The sequence below is a fragment of the Podarcis erhardii genome (assembly GCF_964252035.2).
Source record: "Podarcis erhardii genome assembly, chromosome: 14".
In the NCBI taxonomy this organism is placed as follows: domain Eukaryota; kingdom Metazoa; phylum Chordata; class Lepidosauria; order Squamata; family Lacertidae; genus Podarcis; species Podarcis erhardii.
The window spans coordinates 51,610,723-51,632,617 of NC_138503.1; the positions used below are offsets into that span (position 1 = coordinate 51,610,723).

Here is a 21,895-nt window from a genome sequence, read left to right on the forward strand (position 1 = left end):
TTCTTCATAAGGCATCGTTTCCAGGCCTTTGACCATTTTGGTTGCCCTCCTCTGGACACGGTCCAGTTTGTCAGTGTCCTTCTTGAACTGTGGTGCCCAGAACTGGACACAGTACTCCAGGTGAGGTCTGACCAGAGCAGAATACAGTGGCACTATTACTTCCCTTGATCTAGATGCTATACTCCTATTGATGCAGCCCAGAATTGCATTGGCTTTTTTAGCTGCCGCGTCACACTGTTGGCTCATGTCAAGTTTGTGGTCAACCAAGACTCATGACTTCCCCCAAAGAATCTTGGGAAGTGTAGTTGTTAGGAGCACTGAAGGGTGTTCAGGAGACCCCTAATCCCTTCCCAGAACTACAATTCCCAGAGTTCCCTGGGAAGAGGGATTAGTTGTTAAACTAAATCTGAATAGGCATATGTTTAAAGGTTAATTTGCCACCGGAATGATTTTGAAGAAAGCTTTTTTCCCCTTTTTTTTAATTGTAAAATTGGCTTGGGGAGATTTCCTGCTGACATCACAGCAGACAGCCAATCGGCACTGGGCACAGCTGGTGGAGGCTTCAGACTTGCAGAACTGTGACTTGTTGTTATTCCAAACTTGAACCTGGAGAGGTCAGACACATCTGGCTTGACTACAGCTTCTAAGTTCGCCCCCCACCCTATAAAAACATTATACATCTCCTTTCACACTGTGGCAAAATGGAGATAGGAAATCGTCAGGAGAAGGCCGACTATTCTGTCTCTTGGAAACAGAGTGGTATTTGGGCTGCCTATCAAGTGTAGCTGGCAGGCTCTGGATGCAAAAATAAAACTATGAAAGAGCCTTTATCTGCTTGCAAGACAGAAAAAGGAAATATCTTTTCTTAAGGAGAAGCAGGCCTAAGGATTAGGCATGTCTTCCCAGATGTTCTGTTCATCCCTGTGAGTGTGATACAGGATTCGCACCCCCCTTTGGGAGCCCTTGGACCCATTTGCAACAGAATTAATTAATGGGCTGGGGGGAGGGGACCCTGCGGGTGGCACATTAGCAAATGCTGGCATACATCAGCCTAGAGCAAAAGGTTTATTCTGCAGAGTAAATACAGAATTTGAGTGTGTTCAAAAAAAGGCTTTAGGACAGGCTGTTCCAGTGGAAACATTATACAAAGGAGAGTCAGGAAATGGCTTTTGTTGAAAAAGACCTATATTTCCTAATGGGGGAAAAATTCACCTCATTCATTTGCTGGAACAAGGGGCGGTCCATTGAATACTCTGGCAAATGGCATCACCGCTATTGCCCTAATTTTTTTTTAAAGCCCTGAATCTGCATTCCCTCCTCCTGTACAGCACTGATACTGCGGCTCAATGGACTGGTGATTTGCCAGTATAATGCAGCTTTGTTGTTCCTAAGCAGGCAGCTTCCCCAGAAATCTGAGCTTCCTTTGAAAAGCACAACTTTCTAGTCCTTATGGATGCTCGCTGGAAGCACTGCCGTTTTCTTCTATGTTGGGGGGGGGGCATCGTGCCACAGATGCAAGCTGCATGTGTGGACAAGGCCACCGGTATCTCCCACTTGGCAACAACAGAAAGCTAAACAAGTTAATTAAGGCAAAGAATGAAGGACAGAGAGCATTTCCTTCTAAGCAACGTGCTGCCTTTGGATTTCGCTGCATGTCCCAGCAGGGCTGGGAGCATGCCTTGGGATCATTTCAAGAAGGCGGTCGCTGTTGGCTGAGTTCTTTGCTGTCATCCGAAAAGCTGCTGGGTGAAAACACTCATTTCCAAAAGGAAACTGTTGGCAAAGGGCACAGCTGGATTAACCCCCAATAAACATGGGCATGGGGTTCTTAAGAAACTCTGTTACAGCAGTGCTGACTGCAATGGCATTGCCCCTCCACCCAACCCCAGACGGGAAGAGGAATTTGCCTTCCACCAAATGTGGCCCCCGGGAGTCTCTCGAGGTGGCCCTCAGATCTCTCCCTAGCCCACACCACCCCTCACTGGCCCATGTTTTTGCTTAGAGCATGCACGACTCTGGCAAGACAGTCTGTGAGCAGATAGGATCTCATCCTGTGTACCAGATGGAGCTGGTAAACAGCTGCCCTGGACACAGAATTGACCTGTGCCTCCATGGACAGCTGTGAGCCCAAAATGACTCCCAGGCTGCGCACCTGGTCCTTCAGGGGCACAGTTACCCCATTCCAGTGGCATAGTGTGGGGGGTGCAGGGGGGGCCGGCCGCACCGGGCGCAACATCGGGGGGGGGCGCGCTCTCACTCGCAGCTCTCTGCCCCTACTAAAATCCACAGGTTAGGGGGCGCAAATTACTTGCCTTGCCCCGGGTGCTGACAACCCACGCTACGCCACTGCCCCATTCAGGACCAGGGAGTCCTCCACACCTGCCCACCCCCTGTCTCCCAAAAACAGTACTTCTGTCTTGTCAGGATTCAGCCTCAATCCATTAGCTGCCATCCATTCTCCAACCGCCTCCAGGACCTTCACTGCCTTCAGTGGTTCCGATTTAAAAGAGAGGTAGAGCTGGGTATCATCCTTATATTGATGGACACCCAGCCAGCTCTACTCCCTAGTGGAAGCTCAGGTGGCCTCTGAGACAAAGCCGATATTCCCACAGCATGCTGGTTAAATAAATTGTTGATTCCAAACTGGTTATCTGAGAGTGCCAAGCCTTATGTTCTCACGAGCAAAAAATGAATGGCTGTAGCTCAGTGGCCGATCACTTGCTTTGACACGAGATTCAACCATTCAACCTTCAGGTAGGGCTGGGGAAGTCTTCTAAAACTGTGATGTTATGAGAAAAATTATAACAGTGACTAGAGCTGTCAGCCAGCATAGAACAGGAACAGGGGAACCTCTGGCCCCTCCAGATGTTGCTGGATTATAAACAGGGGTCAGAAATCTATCTGGGAAAGGATACATCAAAATGGTGTGCTCATCACACAATTTTTAAACTATAGCTAAAATTGCATTCTGTTGGTTTCACTGTGACATTCCTCTGCTATCTCTCCTTTCCGCAACATTTCAGGCTCCCTTTGGCAGGTTGAGTTGGGAATGCAAATGCATTATGAAATAAAACTGTCTTATTGGACAAAACCCTTAAAGGGATGAAGCATAAGCAGAGCCTGTTTGACTAGGAGCCAAATTGCATGGGACGTTCCAGTAAGGGCACTGCTTCTGACACAGGGCAGGTGATGGCACAGTGATGGCACTGGAGGTCCCCACCATAGTTCAGAAAGCACACAAGCAGCAGGGAAAGAAGCAGCAGGGAAAAATTCTGGAGCCAGCACTTGATAGCACCCAGCTATGAAAGTTTTAAGGCAGAGCAAGCGAAGCCTTTGAGAAACCAGGCCAGAGCATCTGACAGCCACCATCTCCCTCCTCTTCCCCCCGCTTGCCTATTTATTTTTCCACTCCTGATGTGAAAAGTCACCCTGAATGACATGCATGAGAAACCAGGCAGGGCGGGGGACCCCCACCTTACGCCACCCGCTTTCAGGCGGGCTCAAAAGCTTTCGTGGGCCCATTTGCGCCCCTCCGACCCACCTCTCCCCCACCCCCCGGCAACAATGGCGGCCGCAATGGCAGCTCTGCGAGGGGCTTGTTTGCCGTTGCCGGGGAGAGAAGAATGTGCTGGGCCAGGGGGCTGACCCACTCCTGCCACCAAAGAGAGAGAAATCTTAGCCTTGAAGGAGTCACCACTGAATTCCATTCAAGGGACAGAAAAGAAGCGAAATCCTTTTAAAGAGAGCCCAAGAATGCTTCTCTCTGGCTTTTGTCTCGCTCTGCTTGGCTTTCATGCAACGATGCTAAGGAAGCCGCCCCAATACATTAACCAGTTTAACTTGTTGGTGACCCTTTTTTTGTGCTGAGGACACAATGGGGATCCTCTCCAGCTTTTTCTTCTTCTTCTTCTTCAATAGACTGGCCCCCCGTTGTTCCCTCTCCCTCCTGCCTCCCTTTCTCTGGGTCTCCTCACCAACCTTTCTCAGGCTCCTCTTTGAGGGGCCTATTCAATGCCACCGCTCTGCGTTTCCGTAGAGAATTTCCCCCCTCCAGGAACCTTCCCTTCATACAAGGACGGATTGTTCCATTCACTGCTGCCCGTTGGGACATCGCCTCCCATTGACATGAAGGAAGTTTAGCGGCAGGATCGAAATTTGTAAGTTTATAAAATGACGCCTGGCATGGAGAAAGCAGGTGGAGAAAGGTTTTCCTCCCTCTCTTCCAACACTAGAATTCGTTGGCATCCAATGATGAATGTTGGAAGACTCAAGAAAGATAAAAGAAATGGCTTCTTTCTTTCTTTCTTTCTTTCTTTCTTTCTTTCTTTCTTTCTTTCTTTCTTTCTTTCTTTCTCTCTCTCTCTCTCTCTCTCTCTTTCTTTCTTTCTCTCTCTCTCTCTTTTTCTACCTTTCTTTCTTTCTTTCTTTCTTTCTTTCTTTCTTTCTTTCTCTCTTTCTTTTAAAATACAGTCGAACCTTGGAAGTCGAACGGAATCCATTCCGGAAGTCCGTTCGACTTCCAAAATGTTCGAAAACCAAATCATGGCTTCTGATTGACTGCAGGAAGCTCCTGCAACCAATCAGAAGCCTTGTTGAACATCGGTTTCCAAAAGAACATTCGCAAACAATCACTTCTGGGTTTGCGGCGTTCAGGAGCCAAAACGTCCAAGTTCCTGGGCATTCGGGATCCAAGGTACGACTGTAAAGTTATATCAACACTTTTCACAACACGAAAAAAGGCAAGCTAATCTACATGGAAAATAACAAAGAAAAGAAATAGGAGAATACAGTAAGGATCCTATCTCGCAAATGTTTCTTAACTTTTGTCCCATACAGAAAAGGTGTGTCCTAGCTGTTACCTGGGAGCCTCCCTCTCTTCTCCCAGCCTCTCACCCTGAGAGATCTCCCCTTCCCTGTGTCTCACACAGCCTCCTTCAGACTGAGAGCCAGTGTGGTGTAGTGGTTAAGAACAGTGGACTCATAATCTGGTGAACTGGGTTTGATTCCCTGCTCCTCCTCATGCAGCTGCTGGGTGACTTTGGGCTAGTCACACTTCTCTGAAGTCTCTCAGCCCCACTCACCTCACAGAGTGTTTGTTGTGGGGGAGGAAGGGAAAGGAGATTGTTGGCCGCTTTGAGACTCCTTAGGGTAGTGATAAAGCGGGATATCAAATCCAAACCCTTCTTCTTCTGTACATCCCCTTCATGCAGTTCTTACCTAAATACAACAAGAAAAAAATGATGAATGTTGGAAGACTCAGGATAGGTAAAAGAAACGATTTCTTCATGTAGGCCAGAGTTGGCCTGTGGAATCTGTGGAATAGGAGGCACTGAGGACCACCAACCTAGATGGCTCTCAAAGAGATTTGGACAAATTCATGGAGGTCTGTTGATGGCTCCTAGCCATCATGGCTGTGCTTTGCCTCCATGGTTGGAGGCAATATTGATTCTGAATGCCAGGTGCTGGAGACCCCAGGAGGGGAGAGAGCTTCTGTGCTCAAGTCTCGTTGCGGGTTTCCCACAGGCATCTGATTGGCCACTGTGAGAACAGGATGCTGGACTAGATGGGCCCTTGGCCTGATCCAGCCAGCAGGCTCTTCTAATGTTCCTCCTGGAAAAACCCCAAAGGCCCATTACTGATGGGATTGCAAGGGAATGTTTGATTTCTGGCTCTTCCCGAGCATCTAATGCAACACAGAAGGGTTTTTAAGAGGCCAAGCTAAGCACGATCCTTTTGATAAGGTCTGGTTCCCATGTATCTTGCTATGTAAACAGAAGTGATGTCAGTGTCGGACCTCCAGACTCTCACACTTAATTAGGCCATCAATAGCAGAAGCCTTGGTGCTGCATTCAACGGTTCAGTTCTTTGGCAGTGCCCCTGATCAGGTTTCTTTCTTGTATTTGTGATTGGCAATAAGCGTGTCACACTCCACAGGTCTTGATCGATGACATTTTATTGTAAAACCATATATATGGATTGTTCGGAATCCAGTTGTGCTTCCAAGTTCACATCTGACCTCATCTCTGGTTCGCTAGTTGTTTTGTCTTTATTACCTGCTCAGCAGTTTAGAAACAACGATCACCAAATTGAATTATTTGTTGTTATACAGTGGTACCTCAGGTTAAGAATTTAATTTGTTCTGGAGCTCCATTCTTAACCTGAAACTGTTCTTAACCTGAGGTACCACTTTAGCTAATGGGGCCTCCCGCTGCCACCGCCGCACGATTTCTGTTCTCATCCTGAAGCAAAGTTCTTAACCCAAGGTACTATTTCTGGGTTAGCGGAGTCTGTAACCTGAAGCGTCTGTAACCCGAGGTACCACTGTATTTTAATTCCATGCAAGCTGGTGGATGGGGTTCTCTCCTTGCCTCACACACACACAAAAAGCGACTCTGTGAGGCAGGTCAGACCAGGGGGGCCAACTTGAATAAAATATTGGAGGGCCCAGGTAAGCCCTGTCACAAATAATCAGTCACATGATGTGGCACACATAAACCATTTGAATGGCCATGCTGAATCAATTTGGGGGAGCCCAGCCCCTTGAAATATTTTATTGGGGGAGTGAAGGGGCCCTGGTCCCTAGGAGTTAGCTCCTATGGGTCAGACTGAGAAACCGGCCTAAGGGCACCCAGGGAGCTTCATGGCGGAGGGGGAATTTCAGCCCAGCTCCCGAAGTCTCTCCCCCCTATGTCTTAGTTGCTTAACAATCCATCCCTCTTCACAGGGTATTCTGGGAATTGTAGCTCTGGGAGGGCAATAGGAAGGTCTCCTAACAACACTCAGCACCCTTAACAGACTACAACTCGCAATATGCTTTGGGGGGGGGACCATGACTGCTTAAAGTGGAATTGGAGAGTTTTCAATATACAGTCATACCTTGGTTGTCAAACAGAATCTGTTCCGGAAGTCCATTCAACTTCCGAAAACATTTGACAACCAAGGTGTGGCTTCTGATTGGCTGCAGGAGCTTCCTGCACTCAATCGGAAGCCGCGTTGGACGTTTGGGTTCCAAAGAGCGTTTGCAAACCGAAACACTCCCTTCCAGGTTTGTGGCATTCGGGAGCCAAAATGTTTGAGTCGCAAGGCGTTCGGGACCCAAGGTATGACTGTATGGTATAAATGTGGCCTCTAAGATACGCAGCCACAATCTGTGCATCGTTCTCCACCCCAAACGAGAAGGCAAAACTCTAGGAAGGCAGAAATAAATAAATAAAAATGTCCTTCCAGATAAAACGCACACAAACATTGCACGTGCATTCAAAATCCATTGTTCTCTTTTGCTCTCCTTCCCTTTCCCAACCAGGCCAGCCACATCCACCTGTTCTTTTCTAATCCTGCACTGAGCCACAAACCCCTTTTGAAGCAGGACAGGTGGCAAGGAGGCAGCAGACAGGGGGGGGCAGGGGGGGCCATTTGCGTTCCTTTGTCTCGTGTCCTGCGTGTGGCTCCACACAGAGAGACCCATGTCTCCAGCCGCCCCGTGTGGGCAAACAAACAATCCCAACTAAAATAACAACAAAGTGAGCAGCATATTTGGGTGTTCAGATACGGAGTAGAGAACCAAGTGGCTTCATTTGCGACGTTTTTGCCTTTCGTGTGTAAGGTACAGGATGAGACCCCGCTTACAATCCAGGCAGCTGGTGTGCAGGGAGGAGAAGCCTTATCCCTGCGTGGGCCGCGAAATAAACATTTTTGCTACAGGGAAGGGCTGTCACCCAGTAAACAGAGTATCTGCTTTGCATGCAGAACATCCCAGGGGGAAGGCACCATGCTGGCTTTTCCTCCAATAGCGCAGAACAATAGAGTTGGAAGGGACCATGAAGGACATCTAGTCCAACCCGCTGCAATGCAGGAATGTTTTGCCCAAACCCATGACCCTGAGATTCAGAGTCTCATGCTCTACCGATGGAGCTATGCATAGTTCCCTGCTGCTTATATATTTCAAGCGGTGGCCTGCATCATTTACGAAATGCTTTAAAATGGGATTAAGCCAGACTTCACCAGCCTGGTGGCCTCCAGATGTTTGGCACTACAACTCCCATCACCCTGACCATTGGCTGTTGTGGCTGAGGCTGATGGGAGTTGTAGTTCAAAACATCACAAAGGCACCAGGTTGGTGAAGGAGGTTTTTTTTATAATAGTTTTTATTGCATTTTCAATTTTATCATAATCCCAGTTTCAATACACAATTCAATAAACTCAAACATCGCTCTATCTGAGCATCAACCTCTTTCTGACTTCCACAGATAATTAGTTTATTCTTAGCCTTTCTATAACCACTTTCTATAACCTTCTCTCTTATTTTTGTATTTCCCCTCATTAAATGTAAATCAGTTCCTTTTATTCTCATTACAAAACATTTCAACACAAACCTAGAAACGTTTTCAGATGTTTACAATCTTCTTTCATATATAATATAAATTTGCTCCAGTCCTCTTGAAACAGTTCGTCGCGCTGATTCCGGATCTTCCCCATCAGCTTTGCTAACTCTATGTATTCCACCATCTTACTCCGCCATTCTTCCAATCTTGGAAGTTCCTGAAGTTTCCATTTCTGAGCCAGGAGTATCCAGCAGCCATTGTTGCATACATAAACAAATTCACATCTTTTTTTTGGAATTTCTTCTCCAATTAAACCTAACAAAAACGCCTCCAGTTTTTTTATTGAAATTATATTTAAAAACCTTTATTATGTCCCAGTAGGCTTTCACCTTGGTACACATCCACCACATATGAAGGAAATTCCCCTGAAGGAGGTTCAGCCTACTAATAGTTATTACCTGTGGGGGCTATATGGACCCCCCTCCCCACATTTTTAGAGGCAGTGTACCTGGAAAGTAGCCTCAAACCCTACTTGCAATTGTGCTGCCGCATCAGGTCGAACCTTGCGTACTGAAATCAGGTTTCACACAGGTGCCTCTTACTAGATTTACAAGGTTATATACAGATCCCTGGCAGGGCTCCTAATACAGGCCTGCATTGGGTTTTCTGCTAGGCCAGGGATGGTGAATCCATGGCCCTCTAAGGGGCTGTTGGCCTTCCAGTGCCCATCACTCCCATGTTGGCTGGGGCTGATGGGATATGGAGTCCAACAGTGCCTGGAAGGCAACAAGTTCCCCAAAAGAAGGAAGAGAGGCAGCAAAGGAATCTGGAACCTGGGTCATTGTTCAAGGTTCGGTGCACAGTTATCTCACAGTAAAGGTAAAGGGGCCCCTGACCATTAGGTCCAGTCATGACTGACTCTGGGGTTGTGGCTCTCATCTCGCTTTATTGGCCGAGGCAGCCAGCGTACAGCTTCCGGGTCATGTAGCCAGCATGACTAAGCCGCTTCTGGCGAACCAGAGCAGCGCACGGAAATGCCGTTTACCTTCCTGCTGGAGCGGTACCTATTTATCTACTTGCACTTTGACGTGCTTTCGAACTGCTAGGTGGGCAGGAGCAGGGACTGAGCAACAGCAGCTCACCCCGTTGCGGGGATTCGAACCGCGACCTTCTGATCGGCAAGTCCTAGGCTCTGTGGTTTAACCCACAGCGCCACTTGCGTCCCTTAACTCACAGTACCTGAATGCAAAGTGTTATCTCTGTGGCCGGTTTGGGTCCTGAATTTCGTGCTGAAGAAGATGTTCTGCAGGGAGAAGAGGCAACGGCCTTTGCTGCATGCATTCATCTTCTCTGGGTTCAGCAGACAGTCACATTTTCAGCCCAAGCCAAAAACCAGAGCCGACGCCTGGAGGGGAAGTCTGGGGAGGGGACATGCGCCTGGAGTCCACCGTATTCTCTAGGGAGCTGCCCTCTGGTGAAACAATTAGTCAGAGATGAAAGGGGGTGTCTCCTGCCCTCCAGAAGGGCCTGCTGCTGGTGGCATGCGTGCTCTCCAGAGCCAGCGCAGTAAAAATACGGTCTCCACACCAACCGCAATCACTGTCTTTTGCCTGCAGCCAAAGGGGAAAACTTTTGGTAATTCATTTATGTGGGGCCTTGAAGACTGGAAGGCTTTGTGGAGCTGACAGCCCACAGACCGTGGACATGCCAAGCTGGACAGACAGGGCATTGTGGCTGACACTGTGTAGCAACGGCAAGGAGCAGGTTGGCAATGCGGCGAAAGCAGCAGCTGGCCTGACAGGGACCCAAACATCTGTCTGATGTTTCTCCAGTCATTTGGGAGATTTCCAGAGGGCTGTTGCCAAGGCACTGGGAGAGAGGACGTCCTTCTGGTCTGGTGTCCTTTTGAAAAGGGTCTTTGATTTGTATCTGCGTTCCTATTTCAGCATCTCTGCAGATAAGGCTCCATGCAGTGTGTTTCCTCCAGGGATTTTAAGCATTCTGAATACAGAATCCCTAAAAATTAAGATTGCACCCCCCTCTCTCTCTCTCTCTCTCTCTCTCTCTCTCTCCCCTTGACCCCAGCTTGCCAAAAGAACCAGCATTTTGCCACAATGAGTTTAGATTAAGTGAAAGGTTAATGGCTTTTAAAATTCCACATGGAACCACCTTGTGTTAAAATCTCTTACCAAAAAAAAGCACTTCTGTTTCATATGTGAAAATTCCCACACCCTTATTAACTGGACAACATTGGTTTCCAGATCTAAGCAGCCCAAACCTTCATGTGGACATGAACTTTTCGTCCAATATATTGTTGCAGGCATTGTATGAGAGAATCTAGGCTTTTGTTTAGCACATTGATTTGTTTGATACACCGTTAAGATTGAAGCTGCTTGCCTAAATGAGCAGCGATGGCCTTGGACGGCTGATAGCAAATCTCATTTGCTTTGATGAGAGCTAGAAAGGAGTTTGGAATGCAGCCACCCAAGGAAACATTAAATATTGTTAGAAGCATGCTACATATTGTTAAGGCACTTGGGATATTTTGTGGATTTTTTCCCAGAGAAATAAATAAGTCTGGGCTTTATTTCCCTAACTGGTTGGCAAGAAGGCTGCTTGGGAATAGAGACCTCAAAAGCATGCTTTTTGCTTTTGAGAAACCGATGCTGTTTCCAAAACAGCTTGTCTGCTTGACTACACTCTTCAGCTTATCGGCATGCATCCTCAGGACAGGCACTCATTTATAACAATCATCATTCAGTGTGCAGAATCAGCAGTAGATAATGTAGTGTCTGGATGATACCCTGGCTGGGTCCCTTCCAGACCTCCTTAGAATCTAGTAGAAGAGGCTGCTGAACAAGTTCCTTTGTTACGATAATGGCTTTGGCTGGCCAGTTAAGTATTGTGATTTGACATATCCAAAGAACTTGCTCTGTTGCCATAGAGACAAAGGGGTGGGCCTTTTCCCACCTCACCTAACTGGATGCCACACCATCCTAGGATGGAGAACAAGAGGCCAAGAGACCTGTGTATAGGAGAGTTGGGTGTGAGTTTTGAGCAAGGCTGGAAGCTGGGGACATAGAGACATGTCTGCTCCGTGCTGAACCCAAGCTTCTAGCTTGGGGTTCCCTTGGAACCCTTATGGGGAAGCAGGATCTTTTTGGGTGTTAAAGCTGTGAGCCACTTCATCCTACACTCAGGCTGTATATATGTATAAAGAAAACCATGTATCCTAAAGACTCCACAGTCTCCATTGACCTTCATTGCAAGGAAACCAAAACTGCAGTAATTGTAGGCACCGCTGGAGTCTCTTGCTGCCTGGAGATTGGGGATGAACACAACAGTAGATTACCAAACACAAGCACACTCACCCACATGGTGCCGTGTTTGTGCTTTCCCTCAGGAGCTGTCTCTTATCCCAGTGTTGCTGGACTCCAACTCCCATCAGCTGCATCTACCACGGCCAACTGTCAGGGATGATGGGAGTTGTGGTCTAAAGCACAGAGATGGCACCAGCTCAGGGAAGGGCTGCCTTAGAAGAACACAACTGGTTCTGTGCTATTTCTGAGCTCGAGGCCTAACCAAAATGTGTTTGGCAGCACAGCTCATTCTCCTGCGTGAATTATCTCCGAGCCTCCCCACTTGAAATGTGCATCCAGCTCATTCCAGGAATAGAGTCCACACTTGTGACTTGGCTCGTCATGAAATGTTCAACTCCCAGGGCTATCAACCGACAGTGTGCTTCTAGCTAGCAAACAGCCCTGCCTTGAAAGGATTTATCAAGGAATTAACCCAGTTAACAATGCAGTACTATGGATTTTTACCCAGATGTGCATCCCACTGAGTCTAATGGAGCCTACCTCATTTATGACAACATTTTGACAGAGGTAGCGTTTGGCTAAAGGTCTTCAGAACACGGCAGTTTCTTTCCGCTCAATAACAAAACACAAAGCTTTTTATGCATAGATTGAGAGATAATCTTAAACACATTTCTCCAATCAGGAGATACACCAAGTTTCTTACAGGGGGACGTTTGGCAATCCAACATCCTTTGGGGGCTTCCTATAAAGGGTAGTCACTTAGGCATCACTTAAGAAGAGACGAAAGGACGCAAATTTGCAGAACATTAGTGTGTGATTGTGTGCACGCATGCACACAAAATTTAGAATACTCACTGCCTTTTAAATAGAAATGCATGACATCTTGCCATAGTGGGGAACTGTGTGCCATAGAATCATAGAATCTTTGAGCTGCACCTACATGGATGGAAATGATCAGGAAGATAAAGAAGCCTCTGACTCAGATGCTGAAGTAGATGGCGTTGATGTTTAGTTGTGTCTGACTCTTCGTGACCCCATGGACCAGAGCACGCCAGGCACTCCTGTCTTCCACTGCCTCCCGCAGTTTGGTCAAACTCACGTTAGCAGCTTCGAGAACACTGTCCAACTACCTTGTCCTCTGTCATCCTCTTCTCCTTGCACCCTCCATCTTTCCCAACATCAGGGTCTTTTCCAGGGAGTCTTCTCTTCTCAGGAGGTGGCCAAAGTATTGGAGCCTCAGCTTCAGGATCTGTCCTTCCAGTGAGCACTCAGGGCTGGTTTCCTTCAGAATGGAGAGGTTGGATCTTCTTGCAGTCCATGGGACTCTCAAGAGTCTCCTCCAGCACCATAATTCAAAAGCATCAATTCTTCGGCCATCAGCCTTCTTTATGGTCCAGCTCTCAAATCCATACATCACTACTGGGAAAACCAGAGCTTGAACTAAACAGAGCATAGTGAGGAAGCTGTGGCCCAAGATGCTGCTGGACACTAGCTCCCATCAGCCCCAGCCAGCACAGCCAATGAAATAACACGATACCCTCACATTTTATTTGCTTATTTGGATATCTAAACTGCTTAAAGAGTACATAATTTTATAGCTTGGAACAACAAACCTATTAAGAAAAGAAGGATACATCAAAAAGAAGGCTGTCCTCTGTAAAGTAGGATACAGGGCCATCCTAGGCACACCTCTGGCCGTCTTTAGTCCAAATCAATGCTGTTCTTACATCATAGTATTGTAATGAGTTTGGCAGGGTCAGTTTGGATGATGCCATGGGGTCCCTTCCAAACTTGCTATCCTGAATCTGTGAGGGCAGGGTCTATAAGAGGAAACCTGTCAGACCAGTTCCTTTGTCTAAGTACTGACATCTGCATCTTAAAAGAGCGAGTTCTGTTGCCATAGAGACAGATCTGTGGGCATTTCCCCACCTCACCTGGCTAGATGCCACAGTCATCCTAGGATGGAGAACAATGGGGGGGTGGAGTTGTTGTTGTGTGTGAGCTTGACTGATGCTGGAGACACAGAGGCCTTGCTCTGTGCTGGGCAGTGGTCTCCTCTGGAAACTTGAGGGAGAAGATCTACTGAGGGGATAATGCGCTGTGCCCCCGGAGCCTCTTGGAACTTGGAGATTGAGGTCTGCACAACAGTATTTTAGCCAATGGCAGGTGGCAAAAAAGACAGTAAACATTTGGAAAACTAGTTACAGGTAGGTAGCCGTGTTGGTCTGCCGTAGTCGAAACAAAATAAAAAAATTCCTTCCAGTAGCACCTTAGAAGAAGAAGAAGAAGAAGAAGAGTTTGGATTTGATATCCCGCCTTTCACTCCCTTTAAGGAGTCTCAAAGCGGCTAACAATCTCCTTTCCCTTCCTCCCCCACAACAAACACTCTGTGAGGTGAGTGGGGCTGAGAGACTTCAAAGAAGTGTGACTGGCCCAAGGTCACCCAGCAGCTGCATGTGGAGGAGCGGAGACGCGAACCCGGTTCCCCAGATTACAAGGCTACCGCTCTTAACCACTACACCACGCTGGTTGGTAAGTTTGTTATTGGTATGTGCATTCATGTGCACACACACTTCTTCAGATACTGGGCATGTGGCAGGTGGAATGGGAGTAATTACGGGTCTAAAAACAGCCAGTTCATCAACATGCCATATGTCTACCACATTGCTGCAGCTTAATATGTTTTTTTATCATTCATCACAAAGTGACTGTGCTCATTATATCCATCTCCATTTCCACTGAGAAATGATCTTCGTATAACACTGGGATGCATTAAGGAAGAGACATCTGTTTGCCAGGCTGGTAAACGCAAATGTTTGGTTTACACTGTGCCTGCAGATTTCTTCTTTTTAACTTAAAATGGCACAAGTCCCTTGCAAAGTGCCCAGCAAGTCGTTTAAGTAACAGAGTCCTGGTCAGTTCAAGGAGGACTATCAGGGTCTGCCTTTGGAGATATGATCAATATAAGATTGGTGCCTTATGCCAACTGCAAGCAGCTCCAGTCACTAGGGTCAAGCCTGATAAAAACTGTGGTCCAGAAACATCTGGGCAGCCACATGTTCCCTTATGCAAAAGGGGCTGAGGTTCAACCACTGACATCTCCAGGCATGGCTGCAAATGTCCCAAATGAAACTCTGGAGAATCAGTGTAAACAACACTCAGGGATGGATTAAGACCTTTAGAGGCCCCAAGTACCTAAAATATTTTGGTGCACCCATATATATATCTATTTCAAATTGTTAACAATAAGAAACCATAAAATAAAATTTTATTTTTTCAAATGAAATGAAACCTACAGTAAGATGGAAAATGTTTGGTTTTATATACTTCCACTTTATTTATATTTGATATTTTTTCTCCTACTTTCTCTAATTGCAAAGCCTTTGATTAGATTCTCAAAACTTATGTAACACATCTGCTTCTATGCTTGGTAGAGATAAGGCACCCAACCTGCCTTGTTGCGTAGTTGTTCTGTTGGGATTTTTAATAGACTTCAAGTGAGAAAATGAACGCTCAGCTGAGCAACTTGTGACCATTAATGTTAAAAATCTGGCAATGGGAAATTTCTTTGGTGCCCCTGCCCTTCCCTTGATGCCCTAAGCATGTGCTTATTTTGCTTAATGGTTAATCCAACCTTTGCAACACTTAGTTAGGTGAACCAATGGGTCTGACCGCATGCAGTTCTGGTCGCCTCACTTGAAAATGGATATTGTAGAGTTGGAAAAGGGCAATGAAAATGATCAAGGGGAGGGTGTGACGGCCTTTTGTGGGAGCCAGTTCCATAGTTTAACTCTGCACTATGTGACATCATACATTTGTATCTTGCTTTTCCACCCAGCTGTTCAAGGTTGTGAACATTATCCTCTTCTCTCCACGCTTTTATATTTGCAGCAGTCCTGCAAGGCAGGCTTCACTACAGTTGATGCATGTACATTGGTTGTTGTTTAGTCGTGTCTGACTCTTCATGACCCCCTGGACCAGAGCATGCCAGGCACTTCTGTCTTCCACTGCCTCCCGCAGTTTGGTCAAACTCATGCTGGTAGCTTCGCAAACACTGTCCCACCATCTCATCCTCTGTCGTCCCCTTCTCCTTGCGCCCTCCATCTTTCCCAGCATCAGGGTCTTTTCCAGGGAGTCTTCCCTTCTCATGAGGTGGCCAAAGTATTGGAGTCTCAGCTTCAGGATCTGTCCTTCCAGTGAGCACCCGGGGCTGATTTCCTTTAGAATGGAGAGGTTTGGTCTTCTTGCAGTCCATGGGACTCTCAAAAGTCTCCTCCAGCACCAGAATTCAAAAGCATCAATTCTTTGGCGACCAGCCTTCTTTATGGTCCAGCTTTCACTTCCATACATCACTACTGCGAAAACCATGGCTTTTACTATACGGACCTTTGTCAGGAAGGTGATGTACGTACAGAAGCAGCAGTTATTCTCAATAGGGTGGGATGGGGCGTGCAGGGGCCCTAATCCACATACAGCGTCTGACGCCCAGGAAATCCTGTTGGCAGCCTTGGAAAGACCTCCTTGGGTGACCTAATCACACCTTGTTTGCTTCTTATGCTGAATCCTCACTCCGCTATGAAACTCACTGGGTGACTTACACCAGTCACATCTCCCAGGAATAAAATGAAGGCGGAGGAAAACCATGCAGCCATCCAAGGTGACTATCATCCAGCCACAATCTGACCCTCTAGCCCCAGAGTATGGCCTGCTACTCTTTCCAGTGGGATGTTTTCCAACCTGCTGAGCTTCAGAACTTCTGGACTGCCTCTTCCTCACCTCCCCAGAAGGACTTTTGGGGCAAGGAAATTGAGGCATCCTTTCCCCCCCCAAAGCGCCTGACCCTTAACATGCAGTCACACCATTTGCAACAGCTATCCAAAAGGGCATAATAATAATAATAATAATAATAATAATAATACACTACACATCTGGCTGGGTTTCCCCAGCCACTCCGGGCAGCTTACACATAGCTGTCAACTTTCAGATTTGAAAATAAGGGATCAGCAGCCTCACCTGTCCCGGGGACAGTCTATGGGATCTCTAACAATCCAGGATAGCAGTGGGAAGAGGCGCTGGAATAAGGGAATTTCCTGCAAAAAAGGGGAAGGTTGACAGCTATGGGCTTACAGTACATATAAAAGTAAAGTAAAACGTCAAACATTAACAACTTCTTGATACAGGGCTGCCTTCAGGCCAAGCTAATCTTCTCTGTGTCCTTCCAATTTTAGTGTATGTGCTGCCAAAGGGAGCACATTTTACACATGCTCAGAGAACCGCTCTCCACCGAGTCCAGCACAGAGAACGGGCTTTTAGCTTGCAGGGTGTGCGTGTGGGTCTGTTTTCCCTGTTTCAAAGCAGACAAAACAACAACAACAAAAATATTCTAGTGGCTGTTTTGCGAATGGCAGGCGCGAGGAAGAATGCCTTTCCAACCCTTTTTTTAAAAAAGCACGATTTATCTCCAAGCGTGGGTTGGTCCCCTTCCGCATAAAACCCCACCGCGTCGCTTTGCCTTGTTGCAATCGAGCTTTACGACCAGGGAGACCCTCCCTCACTTTAATAGCCTCCGTCCCCCCCCCCGCCCCGCTTTTCCAAGCTAAGCCACGTGGGAGACCCGCCGCCACCTTCCAGCCCGGGGGCCCCGCGTCCCGCAATGTTGCAACGTTCTGAGCCCGCCCCTCCCTCGGTGGGCGCGGCCTAAGCCAGCCACTCAGAGCAAAGGGGCGGGGCCGCGGAGAGAGGAGTTTTTAAATCGCGGCTGAGTCGCTGCTCTCGAAGCGATCGGCGCTGAGCTCGGCGCGCTGGGAGGAAGGGGAGACCCGGGGCGGGGTGGCTGGTGCTGCTGCTGTTTCTGCTGGAGCGAGCGAGGCAGGGGAAGTCTTGGCAGGGCTGTTGTGCATCGCGCGCACCTGGGCTGGGCAGCGGTTGTCCCCCCCCCCCCAAAAAAATTGCACTTAAAACTGCAAAAGCTCCGAAATCCGCGATGCTGAAAAGCTGCGGGAAGAAGCTTCTGCTGTCCCTGGTGGGCTCCATGCTGACCTGCTTCTTGGTGCTGGTGGTGGACCAGCAGAAGGGGCAGGTGCTGAGCCTGGGGGGCGGCGGCGCCGGGCTCCTCCTGCAGCCCTTCGAAGGCTCCCGCGGCGACGCGGCGGGCTTGCGAGCTGCATTGCCCTCGGGGCAGAGCCACCACGACGTGCGGAGCTTCAGCGCGTACTTCACCAAGCTGGCCCGGGGGAAGGCGGAGGCGGGCCCGGCGGTGGGAGGCGGCCCGGAGGAAGGGAAGGCGGCCAGGCCGCAGCTGGAGGACATTTCGCCCCAGGATGTCTTCATCGGCGTCAAGACCACCAAGAAGTTCCACAAGTCGAGGCTGGAGCTGCTTTTGGATACTTGGATCTCGCGCAACAAGGACATGGTAAGGAGATGGGGCCGCGGGTGCGGGTCTCTTCCCACCTCCCAGTTATGGGATGGATGCTATGCGTTTATTTTTAAATAAGATGACTGCCAACAAAACAAAAACCCGATCCACTGTTGCTGGAAGACTTGTGGTGGTGTTGGATGAATGCACTCTGTGCATGCTCAAGGGTACACTCGGCTTCGAGCATTGCTGGCGGTGCCAAAGCTGAGCTCTGGGTCGGGAAATAGGTTGGGGGCTGTGCTATGGAAACTCCCTCTTTTGGGGGTGCTGTGTTCCCGGGCAGCGTATCTTCCAGGCTGAGCCTTGACCTGGAAACGAGTTTGTGGTGGTTGCAAGGAAGCCCCGGGGAACCCGCTTCCGCGCGCGCAGAGGCCCCTCGGATCGCTAGCACCCATCCAGAAAAGCGCGGGTTGCCTGCAGCGAGTGGGCGGCTGCTGCACGGTGCCAGCCCGTGCCAACGGCGTGCTAATGAGCAGGAAGGATGCGGGCTGGCGAGTAACTGCAAGCCCAGCGCCTTGATCTGTGCCGTCTCCGCCCTTGCCCCCCAGGGAGGGAAAGTGAGGCACGCTCCTCTGCCACAAGCCCACACAGCCAGCCAGCCTCCCTCCCTCCCTCCCTCTCTCTCTCTTTTGCTGCCCCTCCTATGAATGGTTTCCGTCAAGGGAGGCTTATTTCGCTTGCTTGAGTGCGCACACACACACAGAGAGAGGTTTTCGTTTTGTTGCGTTCATTGTTTCCACGCCTTGCAGCAGTGCTTGCTTAAAAAGAGAGGTGTGTATCTGAAACTTGACATGCAATCCCTACTCTGAAATAGGCAGAACTGCTCTGTGGTTGACGCAATGGTGAGAGAAAGGCACTTTGCACATGCTCAAGCGGTCCCTTCCTCCCCGACTAACCCTTTTCAGAGTGTGGGTGCCCTGTCAGTTACTCTAAATGCATTTCCCTCCTGCAAATGGAGGCAACGGGGCAACATAATGTTATCAGTTGAGATTCTCTGATAAATTGAAAAGGGTGTTGGAGATGCCTTGTTCTCCCTTCGAGTCTAGTTTGCTCTAGGCAATTGCTACAAAGTGGGTCAAGGGGAAGTGTATGCACCCAAACACCCATATTGGATACCTGTTAGGGCAGACAGGTGTGCAAGGTTTTGAGCAGAAGAGGTTTCTATTCAAAACCTTGCATGCCCGTCTTTTCTCCCAGCAAGAAAGCATTGCACTGCACCACTGCAAGCAAATGTGCATGCAATTGCCCCACCTGAGCCTTACGAGGTTCTTGCCACTGTGGCTGTGAATGCTACCATTGAACTGCTTTGCTAGGAATTACCGCAAGTTTTCCAGCAGCAGCAGCAGATTGAAGTGCCCCCTGCCCCAGTACAGACCAGATGTGATAATAGCACTTCAGAGACAGTGTGTGTCTCTGCCAGGACCAGTCCAAGACATTTTGGCACCCAAGGTGGACCCCAAACTGGTTCCTCCCCCCTCCCCACCAGAGAAGAAGGGGCGAGGGAAGATCTACATCAGGATCTGTTGTCCCTGTGGATCCTGCCACCTGAGATGGCCACCTAAATTGTCTCATGGGTGGATCAGCCCTGGTTTCTGCTACATTTTAAAAGCCACTTTCAGGCTTGATTGAGGGAATTCTAGGGGACTGTCTGTCCTTCTGTCAAACAAGGCTTCTCAGCATGAAAGGGCAATTCTAAGGGGAATGGCTAACAGTTTGAATCTGGTGTCAGACCAGCTTACAAGGTGGAAAGTAGAATGATGATGATGATCATGATTTTATTTAACACATTGGCTTGTGTAGCTGAGCATTCCTGTGACTGTTAGGTTATGTGGAGCTGGCCTCGTGTCCCTTAGTTCAGGCTTTGCAACGTGGTGGTGCCATCCAGATGTTTTGGACCACAGCTCCCATCAGCATCACCAAAACATCTGGAAAAGGCCAGGTTGGCAAAGCATCTCTGCAAAGGTTCCTTCTTGGTGTGACTGCTGGAGAGCTGCTTCATTATTTAAATCTGCTCCCTAACAAACTGATGGCTTTAATGATTCGCTCTTCTCAGGCTCTGGTGCCTGTTTATTCCCTCCTCCCCAAATCTTTCCCTCCCTCTTTCTCTTCTCTGTGTTCTCTCTCTCAGGAAGATTGGAGACTGAGGAGCATGAAATGCAATTTGTGTCGCTGGACTGGGCTTTGTCAGATGTAAAGCAGAGACTTAAGACCAGGCTCATTTGCATAAAGAAAAAGGGGAGGGAGGGGGGGGAAAGAATTCTCAGGCTTGTTTTAGAGCCAAGAGGGGGGATGTCTTCAGTCACCAAGTGCCCCCCTTTCCTAAACTGTGACTGGAATTCCAGGATGCCCCCAAAACAATTGGAGATTGGGAAGTTTCGTGGCTTAAATAATTAGCATTAAAGTGCTAGCGATTCTCAAAAATTATTATTTATACAACCATCTTAATTCTCCAAATGCGGGTTCTTTTTTCATTCTGCCCCTGTACACCAACACAGGATGGGTTTTCTTTTTACAGGTGGAGAAACTAAGGCAGGACAGAGAGAATGACTAAGCCCATTGCTGATGGTGAATTTTAGCACTGGTTTGATCCACTTTTGTCCTGTGGATCAAATTAGTGCCTGATGTTGCATCTATACAAATGATAGCCTGGGAACCTGAAAGGTGCATGTAAACTACTTGGTAGCTCGCACACGTCTGCCACAACTCCAGAAAAATCTTACTGCTACCCTATTTTTTTTAAAGAAACCAGGTGCAAAAGAGACACGGAGGCAGTCACTTGCGCAGTACTTTGTAAACCCCCAGTTTTACAGTTTTCCCCGAACTCAGAGGAGTGCAAAAGCCAAAGGACAACTGCTTTCTGCTCCATGTATTATCGTGGAGAAAGCATCTATCATTGACCACAATCCACAGTATCTATGATCTCCCTCTGCTGTTGGAGGCTGGGAATCCCAGGTGAGCGGAAGCAGAGAGCTGTTGCTCCTTCTTTCCGACTTCCCACAGGCACCTGATTAGCTACTGGGAGAGTAGGATGCTGGCCTTGATGGGGCATTTGATCTGGCAGGGCTCTCCTTATGCCCTTGCGCAGGGAGTAGGAATTGGATCTTCAAACTGAGGAACGAGCAAAACATCCCTAGTGGTTCAAGCATCCCTAGTGATAACTCCCTTAGCATGTGGCAGCTTGAGCCAGTGTGGTGTAGTGGTTAAGAGCGGTAGTCTCGTAATCTGGTGAACCGGGTTCAATTCCCCGCTCCTCCACCTGCAGCTGCTGGGTGACCTTGGGCCAGTCACACTTCTCTGAAGTCTCTCAGCCCCACTCACCTCACAAAGTGTTTGTTGTGGGGGAGGAAGGGAAAGGAGAATGTTAGCCGCTTTGAGACTCCTTAAAGGGAGTGAAAGGCGGGATATCAAATCCAAATTTCTTCTTCTTCTTCTTCTTCAGTGCCTTGCTACTGCTGAGCCATTGGTGACCCAGCTGGGTACCCGGGTCTTTAGAGCATCCTTCCATCTCTCTCATGGGCCATTTCTCATGGTCACTTTGCGTCTTGGCCACACAGCAGAGACGGTCCAGCATGGATCTCTAGCCGCTACACATGTGTGGGAGCCCAGAGGTGGGCGATGCCCCCAAACACCTACCGACAATCCTGGGAAAGGCTGGCCCCTTTCCCCCCTTCACGGATTCAGTCTTTCTTCTGGGTTTTTTGTTCTGCCTTGTTTGTCCTCTCGGCCTTCCCAGAGCCTAGCGGCTCTGCTCTCACGCTGTCTCCCCAGGCAAGCTAACAAAGCCCCTTTTCTCCCGGGGGCTGAGAAAAGACTCGGCAGAAAGACTCTGCAACCGCTTG

General features: G+C 48.5%; 1 protein-coding gene and 1 long non-coding RNA gene across 2 annotated transcripts in view; one reads left to right on the forward strand and one right to left on the reverse strand.

The window, feature by feature from the left end:
- Positions 1–326: 326 nt before the first annotated feature.
- Positions 327–4,301, reverse strand: LOC309329408. Its single transcript, XR_014151138.1, has 3 exons — positions 3,979–4,301; positions 2,916–3,028; positions 327–1,571 (listed from the first exon to the last, which is right to left on the reverse strand). It is a non-coding gene; the product is annotated as an uncharacterized lncRNA (long non-coding RNA).
- A 13,146-nt stretch (positions 4,302–17,447) lies between these two features.
- LFNG (LFNG O-fucosylpeptide 3-beta-N-acetylglucosaminyltransferase) overlaps positions 17,448–21,895 on the forward strand; it is a 35,633-nt gene continuing 31,185 nt past the window's right edge. Inside the window, exon 1 of the mRNA XM_081839968.1 lies at positions 17,448–18,053. Coding sequence (XP_081696094.1) covers positions 17,625–18,053 — 429 coding nt within the window. The 5' untranslated portion in view covers positions 17,448–17,624. The remainder of the gene's footprint in view (positions 18,054–21,895) is intronic.